Source organism: Bos indicus, chromosome 5 (genome assembly GCF_029378745.1).
Source record: "Bos indicus isolate NIAB-ARS_2022 breed Sahiwal x Tharparkar chromosome 5, NIAB-ARS_B.indTharparkar_mat_pri_1.0, whole genome shotgun sequence".
Lineage (NCBI taxonomy): Eukaryota > Metazoa > Chordata > Mammalia > Artiodactyla > Bovidae > Bos > Bos indicus.
Genome location: NC_091764.1, coordinates 88648626 through 88664979, shown reverse-complemented (window position 1 = coordinate 88664979; position 16354 = coordinate 88648626). Strand labels below are relative to the sequence as shown.

At 38.3% G+C, this 16354-nt stretch overlaps 1 protein-coding gene across 1 annotated transcript; it reads left to right on the top strand.

The window, feature by feature from the left end:
- The first annotated feature begins 86 nt into the window (after positions 1-86).
- On the top strand, positions 87-16031 carry GOLT1B (golgi transport 1B). The gene is made up of 5 exons (XM_019961471.2): positions 87-244; positions 8680-8771; positions 10362-10540; positions 11309-11390; positions 13520-16031. Exons 1-5 carry the CDS (start codon positions 220-222, stop codon positions 13556-13558), a joined length of 417 nt encoding a protein of 138 aa, XP_019817030.1. The 5' UTR covers positions 87-219; the 3' UTR covers positions 13559-16031.
- The last annotated feature ends 323 nt before the right edge of the window (positions 16032-16354 follow it).

The window sequence follows — 16354 nt, the reverse complement described above, 5'->3', positions numbered from 1 at the left end:
ACCATGTGCGTCACTGAACAAGACCAGAGATTATTGGTTGATGTTGGGAGCAGGTCTAGCCAATAGGAAGCGGGTTTGAACCTAGAGTGGGGGCGGCTGCGTGTTTCCGGAAGACGTGGCGGCTCTCGCCTGGGCTGCTTCCCGGCTTCGTTCTCTCCACTTCGCTCCACACCCAGGGCGCTCCGAGGTGCTGTTGCCGCCGCCCTCACCTCTGCAGCCATGATCTCGTTAACGGACACACAGAGTAAGCACCTGCCCCGAGGCCCCGCCTCAAGCCCCGCACACACCTTCCTCGGTCTGGGTCTCGCCCGCCTTCCCCTTTGCCTGCCCGGGTCAATGAATGAAGCTCCGCGATGGGGGCGGTGGCCTGCAATACTCAGCTAGGACTGCGGGACCCTGGAGGGCTTCCTGGAGGAGCCGGGTGCTGGACTTGCGGCTGCGGACCTGGCGGGAGGGGAGAGTCAGTGGGGTCTGGGGAGACGCCCGAGCTGGGGAAGGGGAGCTTTCGCCGAGCGCGCGGGGGTCGCGCCGCTCTCACTCTCAGGAAGATGGGCGCTTTGTTCCTGCGGGCGGCCGCTAGAGAAAGTTTGATGCGCGATGCCAGCGGCCCACTCTTGGGGATATTTTTGCACTTGACATACTTGGGGTCCTCTACAAGTTACTGCTGGTGGTTTGGAGGCCGTGTTTTAAATGTCATCCATGATAGGCTCTTTTTGGAAATGTGCTTACGCTTAAATATTTTGAGTATTTGCTTTTTGCCACCAGTGGAAGCAACCTTTTAAAAATCCCTTGAAATATCTTCACTTTTCTATCGGCTGCTGTCTTCCCAATCGTAAACTTTGTGTTCAGTTAAACGACTTCTTTCGTTAATATTGTATTTTGTGCTTTGCGGTATGTTTTATTATTTTAGCATCTTTCTGTCTGCCACTGAGTTCTCCAGCCTATCTTATCTCTAAGATTCATATTGCTGTCTGTTTCCTTTCAATATAAAATTTCCCTTTCAATATAAAATATAAAAGGGGTAGTTTTCTACCCCTTTTTGTCAGTGTTAATAATTTTGTATTTACGTATCTGCCACCCCTGTGCTTCCTGTCTTTTGATGGTAGTGATAGTCTTTTTAATCTCACTTTATCTGCCATGCCTTTTTTTTTTTTATTCTGTATAACTTACTTGAATTTTAAAGATTTTTAAGAATTTAACAGTCTGTTGGAATAAAAAATAGAACTTCCTTTAAAAATGGCTTATTTTAAAGTGAAGTCGTAAGGTTTGGATTCAAGTCTTGACTAAGTTGAACTTCACCAAGCTTCTTATAACTCCTGCACACACTGCCACCCCAGGAAGGGTCCCTCCCTTCCTCAGATTGAACTGGGTCTGCACTGTGAGTGCCCATTTTGGTGTATCTGTTCTGATCAGATATAGAGTCCTTTTCTGTTTCTAGGTTTTTATGTTTGGGTTGGTTTTTTTGTTTTGGTTTGGTTTGGTTTAGTGTTATAATAAAACTACCTATTATATAAAAGCATCTCATATCAGTTTACCATGTGCTTTCATGTAAAATGTTTTCTTTAGTTCTAAAAGCCTTGTAAAGCAAAGAAGAATATATCTCTTGTATAAATTAAAGAAGGCTCAAAAGAAATCCAGTGTATAATCATGAGGAAAGCAAGAGAAACAAGACTTGATCCCAGGTCTGCAGGCTCAAAAATCTTTGTTCTTTTCACTGTATCCTGCTAGCATCTAAGAAGACTTGATGTTAAGTTTATTTGAAATCTATCTTAGAGGGATGAAATTTTCCCATAGCAAAAAATAGTTTCAACAGTAGATATTTATTCTTTAGAATTATGCATTGATTTTTTGAGAGATTGGGTAGAATATTCAGAGCCTATTTTTGTTATGAGGCAGAATTCTGGTCCTCTTGACTGAAACCCAGAATTTAGCAGAATACTACACATAAATTGCTAGAATTTATTTCTAATAGTACTACTAATTACTCAGAGGAGGTACTTGATCTTTGCGTAGTTTTCCTATCTGTTAATACTCCTGTCTGAGTCTGTGATTATTACATATATATATTATTTACTTACCTTGTGCATATAGATTCTCCTAATTTACATCCTTCCAAAAACCAGAACGAGGGGGTTGGGTTGGAATATGGGCAGAATAGGCAGCATTCTCCTCACTTCATTACAGTGATGAAGAGGAGGAAATTAACTCTTTGCTGCTCATTTGCTGAATATTTTAAATAGATAATGGATGAGAATACAAAATGATTAGTGGACCAAAAGCTCTTTGGATTTCAACTGGTGTTTGTGTGTGTGTTCAACTGTAGGAATTGGCCATCATTCAAGTGACTTACCAAGATTAGTCTGGGATCCCCATTCTGGGAGACAGTGATCAAGTACTAGTCATAGTAAAAAAGCAGTTCATGACTTTTTAAGGGAATTCTATAATCCCTTCCAGTACCCTGCCCCGCAAAAAAACCCACAAAATTTATTGAGGAGGCTGGAGTGGGGCAGTTGCCATGCTACCTCTAAAGCTTTACTTCATTATGTAACATTGCCTAAATTCTACCATGATGTTGAGTTGAGTTTTTATTATAACATTTTCTCTTTTTGAAAGGGCATAGACAGCGCTTCCTTGAAATGTCTTAAATAAGAAATCAAAGTGCTAAGGTGATTGTCATTGGACTAAGAATATCTCTACTTATCCAATTTCTACAATAAGCTTTTGATTTTAGATAAATTACTTTTATTAGATTTTTTTAATTAGATTGTGCTTTAAAAATACACATATCTGTGTGCATGTGCACATGCATGCATGCACATGGGCAAGAAGAATGAAATTTTAATAATGCACAAGAAAATACATTTATTTTCAGTCAGTTCAGTTGCTCAGTCGTGTCCGACTCTTTGCAACCCCATGGACTGCAGCACGCCAGGCTTCCCTGTCCATCACCAACTCTGAGAGCTTACTCAAACTCATGTCCATTGAGTCAGTGATGCCATCCAACCATCTCATCCTCTGTCGTCCCCTTCTCCTCCTGCATTCAGTCTTTCCCAGCATCAGGGTCTTTTCAGATGAGTCAGTTCTTCTCATCATATGGCCAGAGGATTGGAGTTTCAGCTTCAGCATCAGTCCTTCCAATGAATATTCAACTGATTTCCTTTAGGATTGACTGGTTGGATCTCCTTGCAGTCCAAGGGACTCTTGAGAGTCTTCTCCAACACCACAGTTCAAAAGCATCAGTTCTTTGGCACTCAGCTTTCTTTAGTCCAACTCTCACATCCATACATGACTACTGGAAAAACCATACCTTTGACTAGATGGACCTTTGTTGGCAAAGTAATATCTCTGCTTTTTAATGCTGTCTAGGTTGGTCATAACTTTTCTTCCAAAGAGCAAGCGTCTTTTAATTTCGTGGCTGCAGTCACCATCTGCAGTGATTTTGGAGCCCAAGAAAATAAAGTCTGTAACTATTTCCATTGTTTCCCCATCTATTTGCCATGAAATGATGGGACCAGATGCCATGATCTTAGTTTTCTGAATGTTGAGCTTTAAGCCAACTTTTTCACTCTCTTTCACTTTCATCAAGAGGCTCTTTAGTTCTTCTTCACTTTCTGCCATAAGGGTGGTGTCATCTGCATATCTGAGGTTACTGATATTTCTCCCAGCAATCTTGATTCCAGCTTGTGCTTTATCCAGTCCAGTGTTTCCCATGATGTACTCTGCATATAAGTTAAATAAGCAGGGTGACAATATACAGCCTTGACATACTCCTTTTCTGATTTGGAACCAGTCTGTTGTTCCATGTCCAGTTCTAACTGTTGCTTCTTGACCTGCATACGGATTTCTCAGGAGGCAGGTCAGGTAGTCTGGTATTCCCATCCCATGTGGGCAACTTAAGACTCAGATTAGTAACTCATCCTTAATCACAGAAACGGCAGATGTGTGTGTATGGAGGGGGACGGGTGTTGGGTGGGAGGGGAGTGGGTGGGGTTTGGCTAGAATTCAAATCTAGTCTTGAGGCTCCACAGTTTATAACTATAACTTGGGAACTGAAACATTCCACTGCTTTACCCAGTGCAGTCCAGCAAGAGAGGGTTGCCTCTAACATTTTTGCCAAAACAGTAGCAGGTTATTGCCAAATAGTCGCTCATGTGAATGGGTCAAAAGGCTCAAACTGCTTCGCTGTTCCATTTTCTCCCCTCCAGTTCTTCCCTAAGCCTATGTATTCACAAGCCCTCTGGTTATTAAAGCACTACTTGGAGCTGCCCTCTCACCATCAGAATCAAACCCAGTAAAATAAACATGCTGTTCATGCTGAACAGCGAGGCCAGTTTGAGTCTTTGGCACATTCAAATTAGGGACTATATGGCAATAGCCTGCCGGTGTTTCGGCAGAAATGTTAGCGGCAACCCACTCTTACTGGACTGTACTGGGTAAAGCAGTGGAATGTTTCGGTTCCCGTGATATAGTTATAAGCTGTGGAGCCTCAAGACTAGATTTGAATTCCAGCCAAACCCCACACAGTTCCCTCCCACTCAGCACCCGTCCCCCTCCACACACACCCATATTTGCCGATTCTGTGATCAAGGATGAGTTACTAATCTGAGTCTTAAGTTGCCCACATGAAACATGGAGCCAGTAATACTTTTTAACCCCCCAGTTTTGCCAAAGGAATTAGGACATTTGTTTAGACATCTCATGGCTCAGACAGTAAAGCGTCTGTCTGCAATGCAGGATCGATCCCTGGGTCGGGAAGATCCCCTAGAGAAGGAAATGGCAGCCCACTCCAGTACTCTTGCCTGGAAAATCCCATGGATGGAGGAGCCTGGGAGGCTACAGTCCATGGGGTTGCAAAGAGTCGGACACGACTGAGCAATGTCACTTTCACTTTCATTCGTTAAATGTAAAACCATATACATGGTCTTTCTTTTTCACTGCAGTTTTTAATAACATACCTGACATTATGTTAGTAACAAGCTGATTATATTAAACTTAAATCACCTAAAGATGCTTCTCCCAGAAGTTCAGCATACCCCAATACCCTTGAGTTTCATTTAATCTGATGTATTTAACTGGGGGGAGGGGGATCCTTTGGGAAGCAGTATGGCATGATGGTTAAGCACAGGGACTTTGGATTCGAATAGACCTGAGTTCAAATGCTTAACCAGGTGTGTGACTTTGGGCAAATGAAGTCAATTCTCTAAACCTCAGTTTCCTCTGTCTCTAAGATGCTATAATGATACCTACCTTGCAATATTACTGGGAGAATTAAGTTCAGTAAGAGATGTGAAGCACTTCATAAAGGCCAATTCATGGTAAATTCTCAGCATATAGTATGTTTATTGCCATATAATTTCCTTTCTGAAGAACAAACATCTCAACATGTCTATGTTATTGTTAGGACAACTTGTGAAAAAAATAGAAATGGGTTGTATTTAAGTAACCGTGAACTTCCTGATGTTCAAGCTGGTTTTAGAAAAGGCAGAGGAACCAGAGATCAAATTGCCAACATCCGCTGGATCATGGAAAAAGCAAGAGAGTTCCAGAAGAACATCTATTTCTGCTTTATTGACTATGCCAAAACCTTTGACTGTGTGGATCACAATAAACTGTGGAAAATTCTGAAAGAGATGGGAATACCAGACCACCTGATCTGCCTCTTGAGAAATTTGTATGCAGGTCAGGAAGCAACTGACCTGGACATGGAACTGGACCTGGACAAGTTAGAACTGGACATGGAACAACAGACTGGTTCCAAATAGGAAAAGGAGTGCATCAAGGCTGTATATTGTCACCCTGCTTATTTAACTTATATGCAGAGTACATCATGAGAAACGCTGGACTGGAAGAAACACAAGCTGGAATCAAGATGGCCGGGAGAAGTGTCAATAACCTCAGATATGCAGATGACACCACCCTTATGGCAGAAAGTGAAGAGGAACTAAAAAGCCTCTTGATGAAGGTGAAAGAGGAGAGTGAAAAAGTTGGCTTAAAGCTCAACACTCAGAAGATGAAGATCATGGCATCCGGTCCCATCACTTCATGGGAAATAGATGGGGAAACAGTGGAAACAGTATCAGACTTTATTTTTTTGGTCTCCAAAATCACTGCAGATGGTGACTGCAGCCATGAAATTAAAAGACGCTTGCTCCTTGGAAGGAAAGTTATAACCAACCTAGATACCATATTCAAAAGCAGGGACATTACTTTGCCAACAAAGGTTCGTCTAGTCCAGGCTATGGTTTTTCCTGTGATCATGTATGGATGTGAGAGTTGGACTGTGAAGAAGGCTGAGCACCGAAGAATTGATGCTTTTGAACTGTGGTGTTGGAGAAGACTCTTGAGAGTCCCTTGGACTGCAAGGAGATCCAACTAGTCCATTCTGAAGGAGATCAGCCCTGGGATTTCTTTGGAAGGAATGATGCTAAAGCTGAAACTCCAGTACTTTGGCCACCTCATGTGAAGAGTTGACTCATTGGAAAAGACTCTGATGCTGGGAGGGATTGGGGGCAGGAGGAGAAGGGGACGACAGAAGATGAGATGGCTGGATGGCGTCACTGACTCGATGGACGTGAGTCTGGGTGAACTGCGGGAGTTGGGGATGGACAAGGAGGCCTGGCGTGCTGCGATTCATGGGGTCGCAAAGAGTTGGACACTACTGAACTGAACTGAACTAAGTAAGTAACCCAGCTGCCAGTGATTAAATCTTAACTACTAAATAGTTATTTAATGGATTGTTACTTGCTCATTTGTCCATATTTTTCTCTCAGAAATTATGTCTGACATCTGTATAGTTATTTTGGTAAGTTCTCCTGAAGCATTTAAGCATGAAAGAATCAGCCTCCAACTTTCTCAAGAATTTATGTCCATGGTATACACTTTCCAGTGTATTTATGGACAGGTACTTTGCTGACAAAGGTCCATATAGTCAAAGCTATGATTTTTCCAGTAGTCTTGTATGGATGTGAGAGTTGGACCATAAAGAAAGCTGAGTGGCACCGAAGAATTGATGCTTTTCAAATGTGGTGTTGGAGAAGACTCTTGAGAGTCCCTTGGACTGTAAGCAGATCAAACCAGTCAGTCCTAAAGGAAATCAGTCCTGAATATTCATTGAAAGGACTGATGCTGAAGCTTCAATACTTTGGCCACTTGATGCTAAGAGCCAGCTCATTGGAAAAGACCCTGATGCTGGGAAAGATTGAAGCCTGGAGGAAAACAGGGACGACAGAGGATGAGAAGGTTGGATGGCATCACCGACTCGATGGATATGTGTTTGAGTAAGCTCCGGGAGTTGGTGGTGGACAGGGAAGCCTGGTGTGCTGCAGTCCACAGGGTCGCAAAGAGTCGGACACAACTGAGTGACTGAACTGGACTGAATCTGAATTCTTTTAGTCTAACTCTCAGAGAAAAAGGTAGCTGGAATGGGAGGCAGTCATTAACTGTAAATTGAAGTGAAGGATGTTGAAGAAGACAAATGTAAATTTTTAAACTCATTGGAACATTTTACATGGCCTAAATTTTTAAGGAGCTGTGACTTAGATTTCAGCTTGCTGGAGCTGAGGTAACAGATCAGAAATCACTACTGCGTATATAAAATTGTATTTCCCAAAATATGGCAGTTTCAGTTCAGATCCATTATTTTCTACAGGTAGTGCTGCTAGGTAAAGTAAGGATTGATGACTGTTTTCCTGCAAGCAAAACTAAAATGAGCAAGGAAGTAATTACATGGATTGTGCTTTGTACAATTAACAGACTAGTGCAACTGTAACCATAAAAAGTTGAGACTCTTCAGAAGTACAAATAAGTCTAGGGAATGTAGAGGCAATAAAATCATTAGTTTTATATAAAGAGTAAGCAGAGCCTTAAAAGCTTATACTTTCCACTACTCTATACTCAGTCCCTAGAACAGTTGCCAACATCTAGGAGTTGATCAACAATTTTTTGTTTCTGAGTGAAGAAGTAAAGACCCAGAATGTTAATATTAGGTAAAACAGTGTTGGAGAGATGGTTTTAGGACTCAGACTAAATGTGTGAATAGGTGCATAGTTGAGAGAGACTTATAGTAGATAAATGCATAATAAACCATCAGGAAGTCAAAGTGATGTCTCACCTTCTGAATATTAACTTTTAGAGGAGACAGCTACTTAATTCTCAGAATCTCTCGTGTTGCCATTGTGAGAAGCAGCGCATAATAGAGTGAAGTCTGTTGTACTGACGTCCTGTAGCATTTCTGGTAGGTTAAGCATTTTAAGAAGAAACTGCAGGTCTTGTGCATATAAACACTAGCCCTGGAACATAAAAGGAGAAGAGGGGACAAAGTACAAGTAAACCCATATACTTATGTCTGCAGCCAAAAGGTTTCTTGGGAGGAAAAAAATACATAACCAAAGGTTTAGAATCCTGATTCATCTTTCTCTATTATGGGTATGTTTGTGAGAAGTCCTCTGTTTCGTATAAGGAGCAGAAATTCTTAACTCATTTTAAATTTGAGAGTAATTTTCTGATGTTAATTTAATTTGTTATAGTTTATAAAGAATGTCATTGTAAGTTAACCTGCAGTGTTGGGACCCATGTTTCCTTATCAGTCAAAAGAAAAACTGAACAATCTTTCCTAGTTTACAGGAATCTGAATGTAACTTTACTTTTGCTCTACCCTTAACTGTATGACTTATGTTGCAGAAATTGGAATGGGATTAACAGGATTTGGAGTGTTCTTCTTATTCTTTGGAATGATCCTCTTTTTTGACAAAGCACTACTGGCTATTGGAAATGTGAGTGTTTCAACATATATTTTAACTACATTCATAATGAAATTTTAACTTAATACAAATGAATTATTGCCAGCTGTAAAACCAGGGGAAGATAATTCACTGTTACTCATATGAAGATTCCTGTTACATTTTCTGTTTCCATCAGGAATGAAACTTGCAAGCTTACTGTTTAAATAAAAGGTAAACACTTAATGAGGTTTTCTAATCCCATAACTGCTTGGTTAAATATTTTGATATGTGATTTACAATAGAGTAAAATCAAGACTACCTCTGAGTAGTTCAAAGTAGATGACTTCAAAGCCCCATGTCTTGGTAAATTTGTTAATGTTGTTTTGACTTGAAATATCTGAGATTTAAAATTTACCTCAATAGCATAAGATGAAGAGTTTTTTAAAACCACTTCAACCTTTAAAATATATACCTCTATGAATAATTGGCTTGCTAAGAAAGGTGTGTATATTGTTTATTTGGAATGTATACTCTTTTGTATGGTGAAGGCTCTGCAAGAGCCCTAGAAATTAGTAACCCTCTTAAAAAAAAGTGTTAGTTGCTCACTCATGTCCAACTCTTAGTGCCCCCGTGGTCTGTAGCCAGGGTCCTCTGTCCACGGATTTCTCCAGGCAAGACTACTGGAGTTGGTTGCCATGCCCTTCTCCAGGGGATCTTCCCAACCCAGGGATTTACCGTCTGAGCCCCCAGGGAAGCCCAGTAACCCTCCTAAGAGGGCAGTAAAGTCATTGAGTAAGGATGGAATAGTTTTGAAGTGTATATTAACATTGGGCTTTTAATTGGACATTGGAAAATATAAAGGATAACAAAATTGTTCAGAATTAATGTTTTAATAAACAGTAACATCAACAGTGTTGGCATCTCAGAATGTGAAACTTAAACATTAGGCTTAATAAATATTTGTGTGAAATATTTTTCCCCAAAGTACAGTAATGAAGAAAGGCAAGTGTTTGGGAATAAAACCTGGGAGAAAACAAGTTTTTAGTTGACCACCGTCTCTTGTCCATTGTCTGAAAACATACAGAATATATTTGAGAAGGCACAGCTGTGTTTCATATCAGCTGCTCCCAGACTTCTGGAATTAATAAAACTAGGATCTTCCTCCTGGGTTTGTGTGATTTCTTCTACTACCAAATGGGCCATGTCAGGTTTTCACCCATCTGTAGGAACTGCTGTCAGTCCTGATAAAAGTTTTCAGAACCAGGAGTCCCTTCAGTTGATACTTTACAGGCACCTACTCTCTTTCGCCTTGCGGCTCGTCTTGTTAATAGACAAAGCTCTCACTATCTAGCTAAACCTGGGGAAACCACCGCAGGTGCAGACACCCGTGGGCAATGCCTCATTTGTCTTTCCTTCTCTTTTCTTCATCTGATCACAACAGCAGAGGGCTGAGCAGAGAGGGATGTAACTACCACTTCAACATGGTTCTGCCTCTTGTGTGCATCGGTGGCCTTCTCTGGCCAGTTGGCCACATTAAAACACATGTCTTAAACATTTATCGAATTTAGCTTTGACCTTCCTTTTCAAGCATGTACAATGCATTTAACTGCTTAACTATGTTGCATTTTCCTTCTCTTGCAGGTTTTATTTGTGGCTGGCTTGGCTTTTGTAATTGGTTTAGAAAGAACATTCAGATTCTTCTTCCAAAAACATAAAATGAAGGCTACAGGATTTTTCCTGGGTGGTGTGTTTGTGGTCCTGATTGGTTGGCCTTTGATAGGCATGATCTTTGAAATTTATGGATTCTTTCTCTTGTTCAGGTAAGTCAACTATTTTATTATTTCAGTAAACCATTATGTCAGATAATTATTACAGAAACCCAGGTGTGTTTATCAAGTGCAGATGATTGCTTGTGTCAGGGTATAAATTAACTTGTAAAGCATTTTCAGTGCTATAAAATTTACTTTGGTGGCATCTTAAGACACTCTGTCTCTGTTTGCTATTTTCATCAACCAACCAGTGATAGATCAATCCAGCGTTTTAACATGTAGAACCTGATACTGCACAGTTATTGCCACTTGATGATGCTTTCTTTAGTGCGTGCAGAAGTTAAAAAATTTTGGACCAAATACATTATGGGAGGTTTTGATCATTTAATATTTTATGAATGCCGCTTACCAAGTAAATAATAGTATACAATGTGAGAAAACACTTTTAAGTACGGTTGATTAAATTATTTATTCAAGAAAGGTATATCATTTGTCTTCTATCTGCCAAGCACTGTATTGCCCACAGGAAACATAAAAACTAAGTGCCAAATCTGCTTTAAGGAATCTCTCATTTCTGATCCATGAAATAGACTGTACAGGAACTGGTGGGATATAGTAGTAATGTGGTTATAGATGTGCATGCAGAATGTCACAGAGCACAACTAAAGAAGGGATCACATCCAGGGAGAGGGAAGAAATGGTAACTGAATTTTGAAGTTGCTTAAAAGTTCAAAATTTTAACAAAATTTCTTTTTGTGTGGCTAACAGTCGATTTTGGTGATAGAGAATCTGTTCTAAGACCTTTTCCCCCTCTCCCAGGGGCTTCTTTCCTGTGGTTGTTGGCTTTATTAGAAGAGTGCCAGTCCTTGGATCACTCTTGAACTTACCTGGAATTAGATCGGTAAGTAATCCTATATTTAGCAACATATTTTTTGAACCATTAAAATAAGTGCTCTCTGGGAGAAAGAATGGTTTGGGAGTTTGGGGTTAGCAGATGTAAACTATTATATTTAGAATGGATAAACAACAATATCCTGCTGTATAGCACAGAGAACTATATTCAGCATCCTGCGATAAATCATTACAGAAAAGAATATAAAAAAGAATATACGTATATATATGTATAACTGAATCACTTGGCTTTACAGCAGAAATTAACACAATGTTGTAAATCAACTACAATTTTTAAATTGTTTAAATAAAATAAAAATTTTAAAGATAAATAATTGTTCTCTGATGCTCTTTTTGAATTGATAACATGATTGATATGTTTTTATTATGATATAAACAGTTGCATCACATAAATTGTGGTTACAGTGAATAACAATATAATCATTACTAAACCTATAAAATCTGAAATTTGGTTTCACTGTATCCACATTTAATGTTGTTTTCCTTTTTTCATGTGACTTGGATTGCTATGTTACCTTTCTCTTTGAGAGTTCAAAGCACCTTTCAATTAACTTTTATAAGAGCTCTAATTTTAGAAGCAATAATATAAAAGAACACCATTATTTCTTACAAATATGTTCTCTCTTAGACTGTATCACCAAATGGAGTGTGTTGAAACAATTAAATAAAGCATTGTGATACTGAGAGTCAGATGATAAAATTCTGTTCCCAGTTCTGTCCACAGTTAGAACAGTCTTGTCAAATCTGTATCTCCAGGGCAGGCCATCAACTTCTTACAGATGTTTGCAGATTTGCATAGATGCTTCTAGAGATACTCCATAGCATGTATTGAATTCTCAAAGAGCTAAAGGATGGCTTTCCCACCAAGGAATAGGTACCACTGTAAGCCTGATCTCATTTCAATTTTAGAGTCAGAATCTCACAGCTCAGATAACCTAGATATTTGAAGTTACCTTTAGAGAGAAAATGTGCTTTCTCTCCACCTGAATTTGTCATAAAATTCTAGTGAATTCATGAGTGCCAGTCACTTATTTGCAATAATATAAAATGTTGGGACCTAGGCTTATAGGGGTATATCCTGATTTCATTTGCATTAATCCCCAAACTCATACAATAGTCACTGTTGTTTATACTTAGAATGTCTTTTGAATGTACTAAAACTTCTAGTTATATAGAGTTGTACTTATTAATCATGTCCCTAATTTAAGAATTCTTCAGTATTTGCATAAATGAACATTCAGTGCTATAAATTTTGTTTTCTACTATTGCTTCATTAAAATAAATAAGCATTTCTTAATATTATTATTTTTTTATTATTAAGTAAAAGTATGAACAGTGATTAAAAAAAAAGGGGTAAATGACTGCTACATTTTGATAGTATTGTAGCCACTTGGGTTATGTAACTTAATATCTTCACTAATTACTTTGTTTTAACATCTGTTTGCATCACCATCTGGAATGCTGAAGAAAGCCCAATTGCTTTGTATTTGGGGTGGAGTAATCAAGTAAATAACCACTTACATTACTATGTGTTAAAACTTAAGTTCTGTAATTACCGATTTATGTTGCATCATTAAGTCTCTTTTTAATGTCATTGCCACTTTCAGTCTGAAGTCCAGAATACACATTTAAAGTATTTTTAGTCAATAGCTGTTGTTAATTATTGAACTTAATGGAGCTAAATCTGTTTGTTCAAAGACTACATAGGCCCAGAAGAGATCCACAATAATGGTCAGTTGAAATAATATTATTGGGTTCATTAATGCATGAATGGCTGACATTTCAGCTTTTTTTTTTTTTAATTTTTCTTTTGTTAAGCTAGAAGCGTTAACTTCATTTTATCCAGTTTTTTTAATTCATTGTGTTGCATTTCTCATGTTGCACTTTTAAAGTCATATGTATAACATGTCATGCAAAAACTTGTAGGAAAAAATTTTTTATATACATTTATGTGTCAGAAGATGGTGAGTAGTACTGGATTAGTCATTGTCGGTCATACCTTAAATTTCCACAAATCTTACAAAGCTGGGTTTTTTTAATCAACATTTAAAGTGTTGATGTGATATTTTTAAGTGCTCTAGGCTTTCTTTTAACTATCTGTTTTTCTTCTCCTTGCAGTTTGTAGATAAAGTCGGAGAAAGCAACAATATGGTATAACAACCATTGAATTGAAGACTCATTTAAAATATTGTATTATTTATAAAATCCTTTGAAGAATATTCAGCACAAAATTAAATTACCTGAAATAGCTTGTAATGTTCTTTACAGAAGTTTAAAACGTATAGCCTACAAAGTACCAACAACAGTTAACAAAGAAGCGATGAAAACAGGCTTCTAACCAAGTCATCTAAGAGGTCAGCAAGCAAACCGAAGGAGGTGAAATCTATGTTACATGCATATTGAAACTTTTAAAGGCCATGTTTATTATTTTTCCACAGTGTGTGAAACACAGCCATCCTTAGAGGACTGTAATCCCTATTTCTTTCCTTCTTATGTTCAAGATGCAAGCATATCCATAGGCATTTGCTTTTTAGAAGTCTCCACTGCAATGGCAAAAATATTTCCAGTTGCACTGTGTCTCTGAAAATGATGCATGAGTTAGATTGGATTATGTTATTTTAATCTATTAAAACCAGGAAAACCCAGTGTTGATGTATGAATCCCTTTTTTTTTTCTTTTGGTAAGAATATGGTTAAAATAAAACTTTCATGGTTCTTCTGAATCTTAATATTTTAAAACCAGATGAAAATCCGACCTAGATATTCTTTGTTGTAATGTTGCAAAGGTCATTCTTTACTAGCTTACAGTTTCTAAGTTACAGCTCATTCAGCACTTTTTCCTTCAGCAACACACTCTGGAAATCCTGATATTCCTTGGGACTCTCATCTGAGCATCTGTATCTTTCATGACACATGAGCATTTAACAGAAAGCCATCTCGGCCATGAAACAGTCTGTTACAAAGCTTGTTTCACTGAATGGTGTGTTCTTTAAGATACTAAGTGATACAACCCAAGTGAGATTTTTCCATGTCATGATCCAGTTTTTCCTTTTATTTTTTTTAAATTTTAGCAGTGGTTTATTATTTTGCTTTTCATACATTGGAATAACTACTGGTAATTTTTACTTTAAGATGTAACACGTTATAAGGTTAAATTTACAGCTGTTTTTTAAAGGGCTGTTCACAGAAGCCAATTTTTCCCTTATTTTCAGCTTTTTCCTAATATAAAAATCAGTATGCATAATGTGTGTTTCATACACTCGCTCTTCATCTTGAATTCGTGGAGAGAATATCTGAGTTCACACGCAAAAGTTACTTTACCATAATTAAACTGGCTATGGTTCTGAAAAACATGACACTACAAAAATGATGTGTTGTTTTCTCCCCTGTTGCTGCTCGACGGGCAGTAGGTAGGAAGCTGGGGGTGTTTCCTCAGTAGTAGTTTTCCAGGGAGGCACCCTTTTGTAGCGGTAGGAAGCCATTTCAAGAGTCATAGTACTATTTGTTTTACTACTAATGATTGTACTATTTGCTCATTTTTTTTTAACAGTTGCAAAGCTTTTTAATACATAAAATCATAATTGAAATTTGTGGTTTTTATTTACAAACATGTCTACAAGATACATTATTGCCTATGTTACTAGTAGTTAAGTCTCTTGATGCACAGGGAAGTCCCATCCTTGCTCATCTAAAGAAAGAACGACTTGGTAGATAGTCTTAATGGTTCAGCCTTGTGGATTACTGTCTTTTCGGTACTGGCATTTGATTTATGACATAATCTGTGAACATAGATGATATTGACAAAATGAGACTCCTACCTCAATAGTTCATGGAATGGTAAGAAACCCTTTGTTGTCTAATGTTCTTCAAAAAAGTACTATCCTTACTTGGAGAGTGTCAAATACCTACATACTTGGGGGACTGACTTATATAAGTTGCCCTGTGGGACTCTGTTATACATATTTTTGACTGACCCATATTATTTACAGTGGCTAGATAAGTCTACCTTTTTTTAGAGCAAGAACAGTATCTGTTAATGTAAGGAGCATCTGTATTATTTAACTCCCTTGTAGACATGAATTTCTATCAAAATGTTCTTTGCACTGTAGCAGAGATCTCTTTTTCAACAATCTTGTTTCAGAAAACATGATTAGACAGAAGTGTATAAAAGATGTGATAATCTCCCAATAAGAATGAGAGGCTTGGAGCAGTTTTCATTTTTATCAAATGTGAGTTTGGGACTGCTTGGCAGCATTGTATGTTTCTTAGAACCATTGATGAGGCTCTACTTTTAAACATAACTTGTTTTCTGACAGAAAACACTGTACATCATATTGTTTCTTCCTTTCCAAAATTAGTCTTCTGTCTGTGACCCAAAAAAAAAAAGCATCAGTTATTGCTATAAAGGTGGAAGAAAAGGTCTAATACTACTTAGCCTTAAGTGTTTCTGGCATTGTTCAAATCTATTTTCTGTAACAGAAACCTATTTGGAATGTTTTTCTTTTCCCCTTATACATTGTAATTCCTGGAATACTGCTGCTTTTAAAAGTCTCACAGATTATATGATCTAACAATTGAATATTGTAAATACACTTGTCTTACTTCTCAATAAAAGGGTACTTTTCTATTAATTGGTGGTTGTCTCAACTTGGGCTGCTAAAACAAAATTCCACAGACCAACTTACACAAGAGATGTTAGTTCTCATGGTTCTGGATTCTGGGAAGTCCAAAATGAAGATCCTGGCAGATTCAGTTCCTGGAGAGGGCCCTCTTTCTAGCTTGCAGACAGCTGCCTTCTTACTATGTCCTCACATGACATAGAAAAAGAGAATGAGCTCTCATCTCTCTTCTAATAAGGACACTAATCCCTTCATGAAGCATCCCATCTTGGTCACCTCATCTAAACTGAACTTCCTCCCCATGGCCCACTCCCAGTGCCAGCATATTGGCGGTT

Coding starts and splice junctions, on each gene's coding strand:
- GOLT1B (XM_019961471.2), top strand. CDS start 220: ATGATCTCGTTAACGGACACACAGA. Junction 245..8,679: donor CTCGTTAACGGACACACAGA/GTAAGCACCTGC, acceptor CTTATGTTGCAG/AAATTGGAATGGGATTAACA. Junction 8,772..10,361: donor CACTACTGGCTATTGGAAAT/GTGAGTGTTTCA, acceptor CTTCTCTTGCAG/GTTTTATTTGTGGCTGGCTT.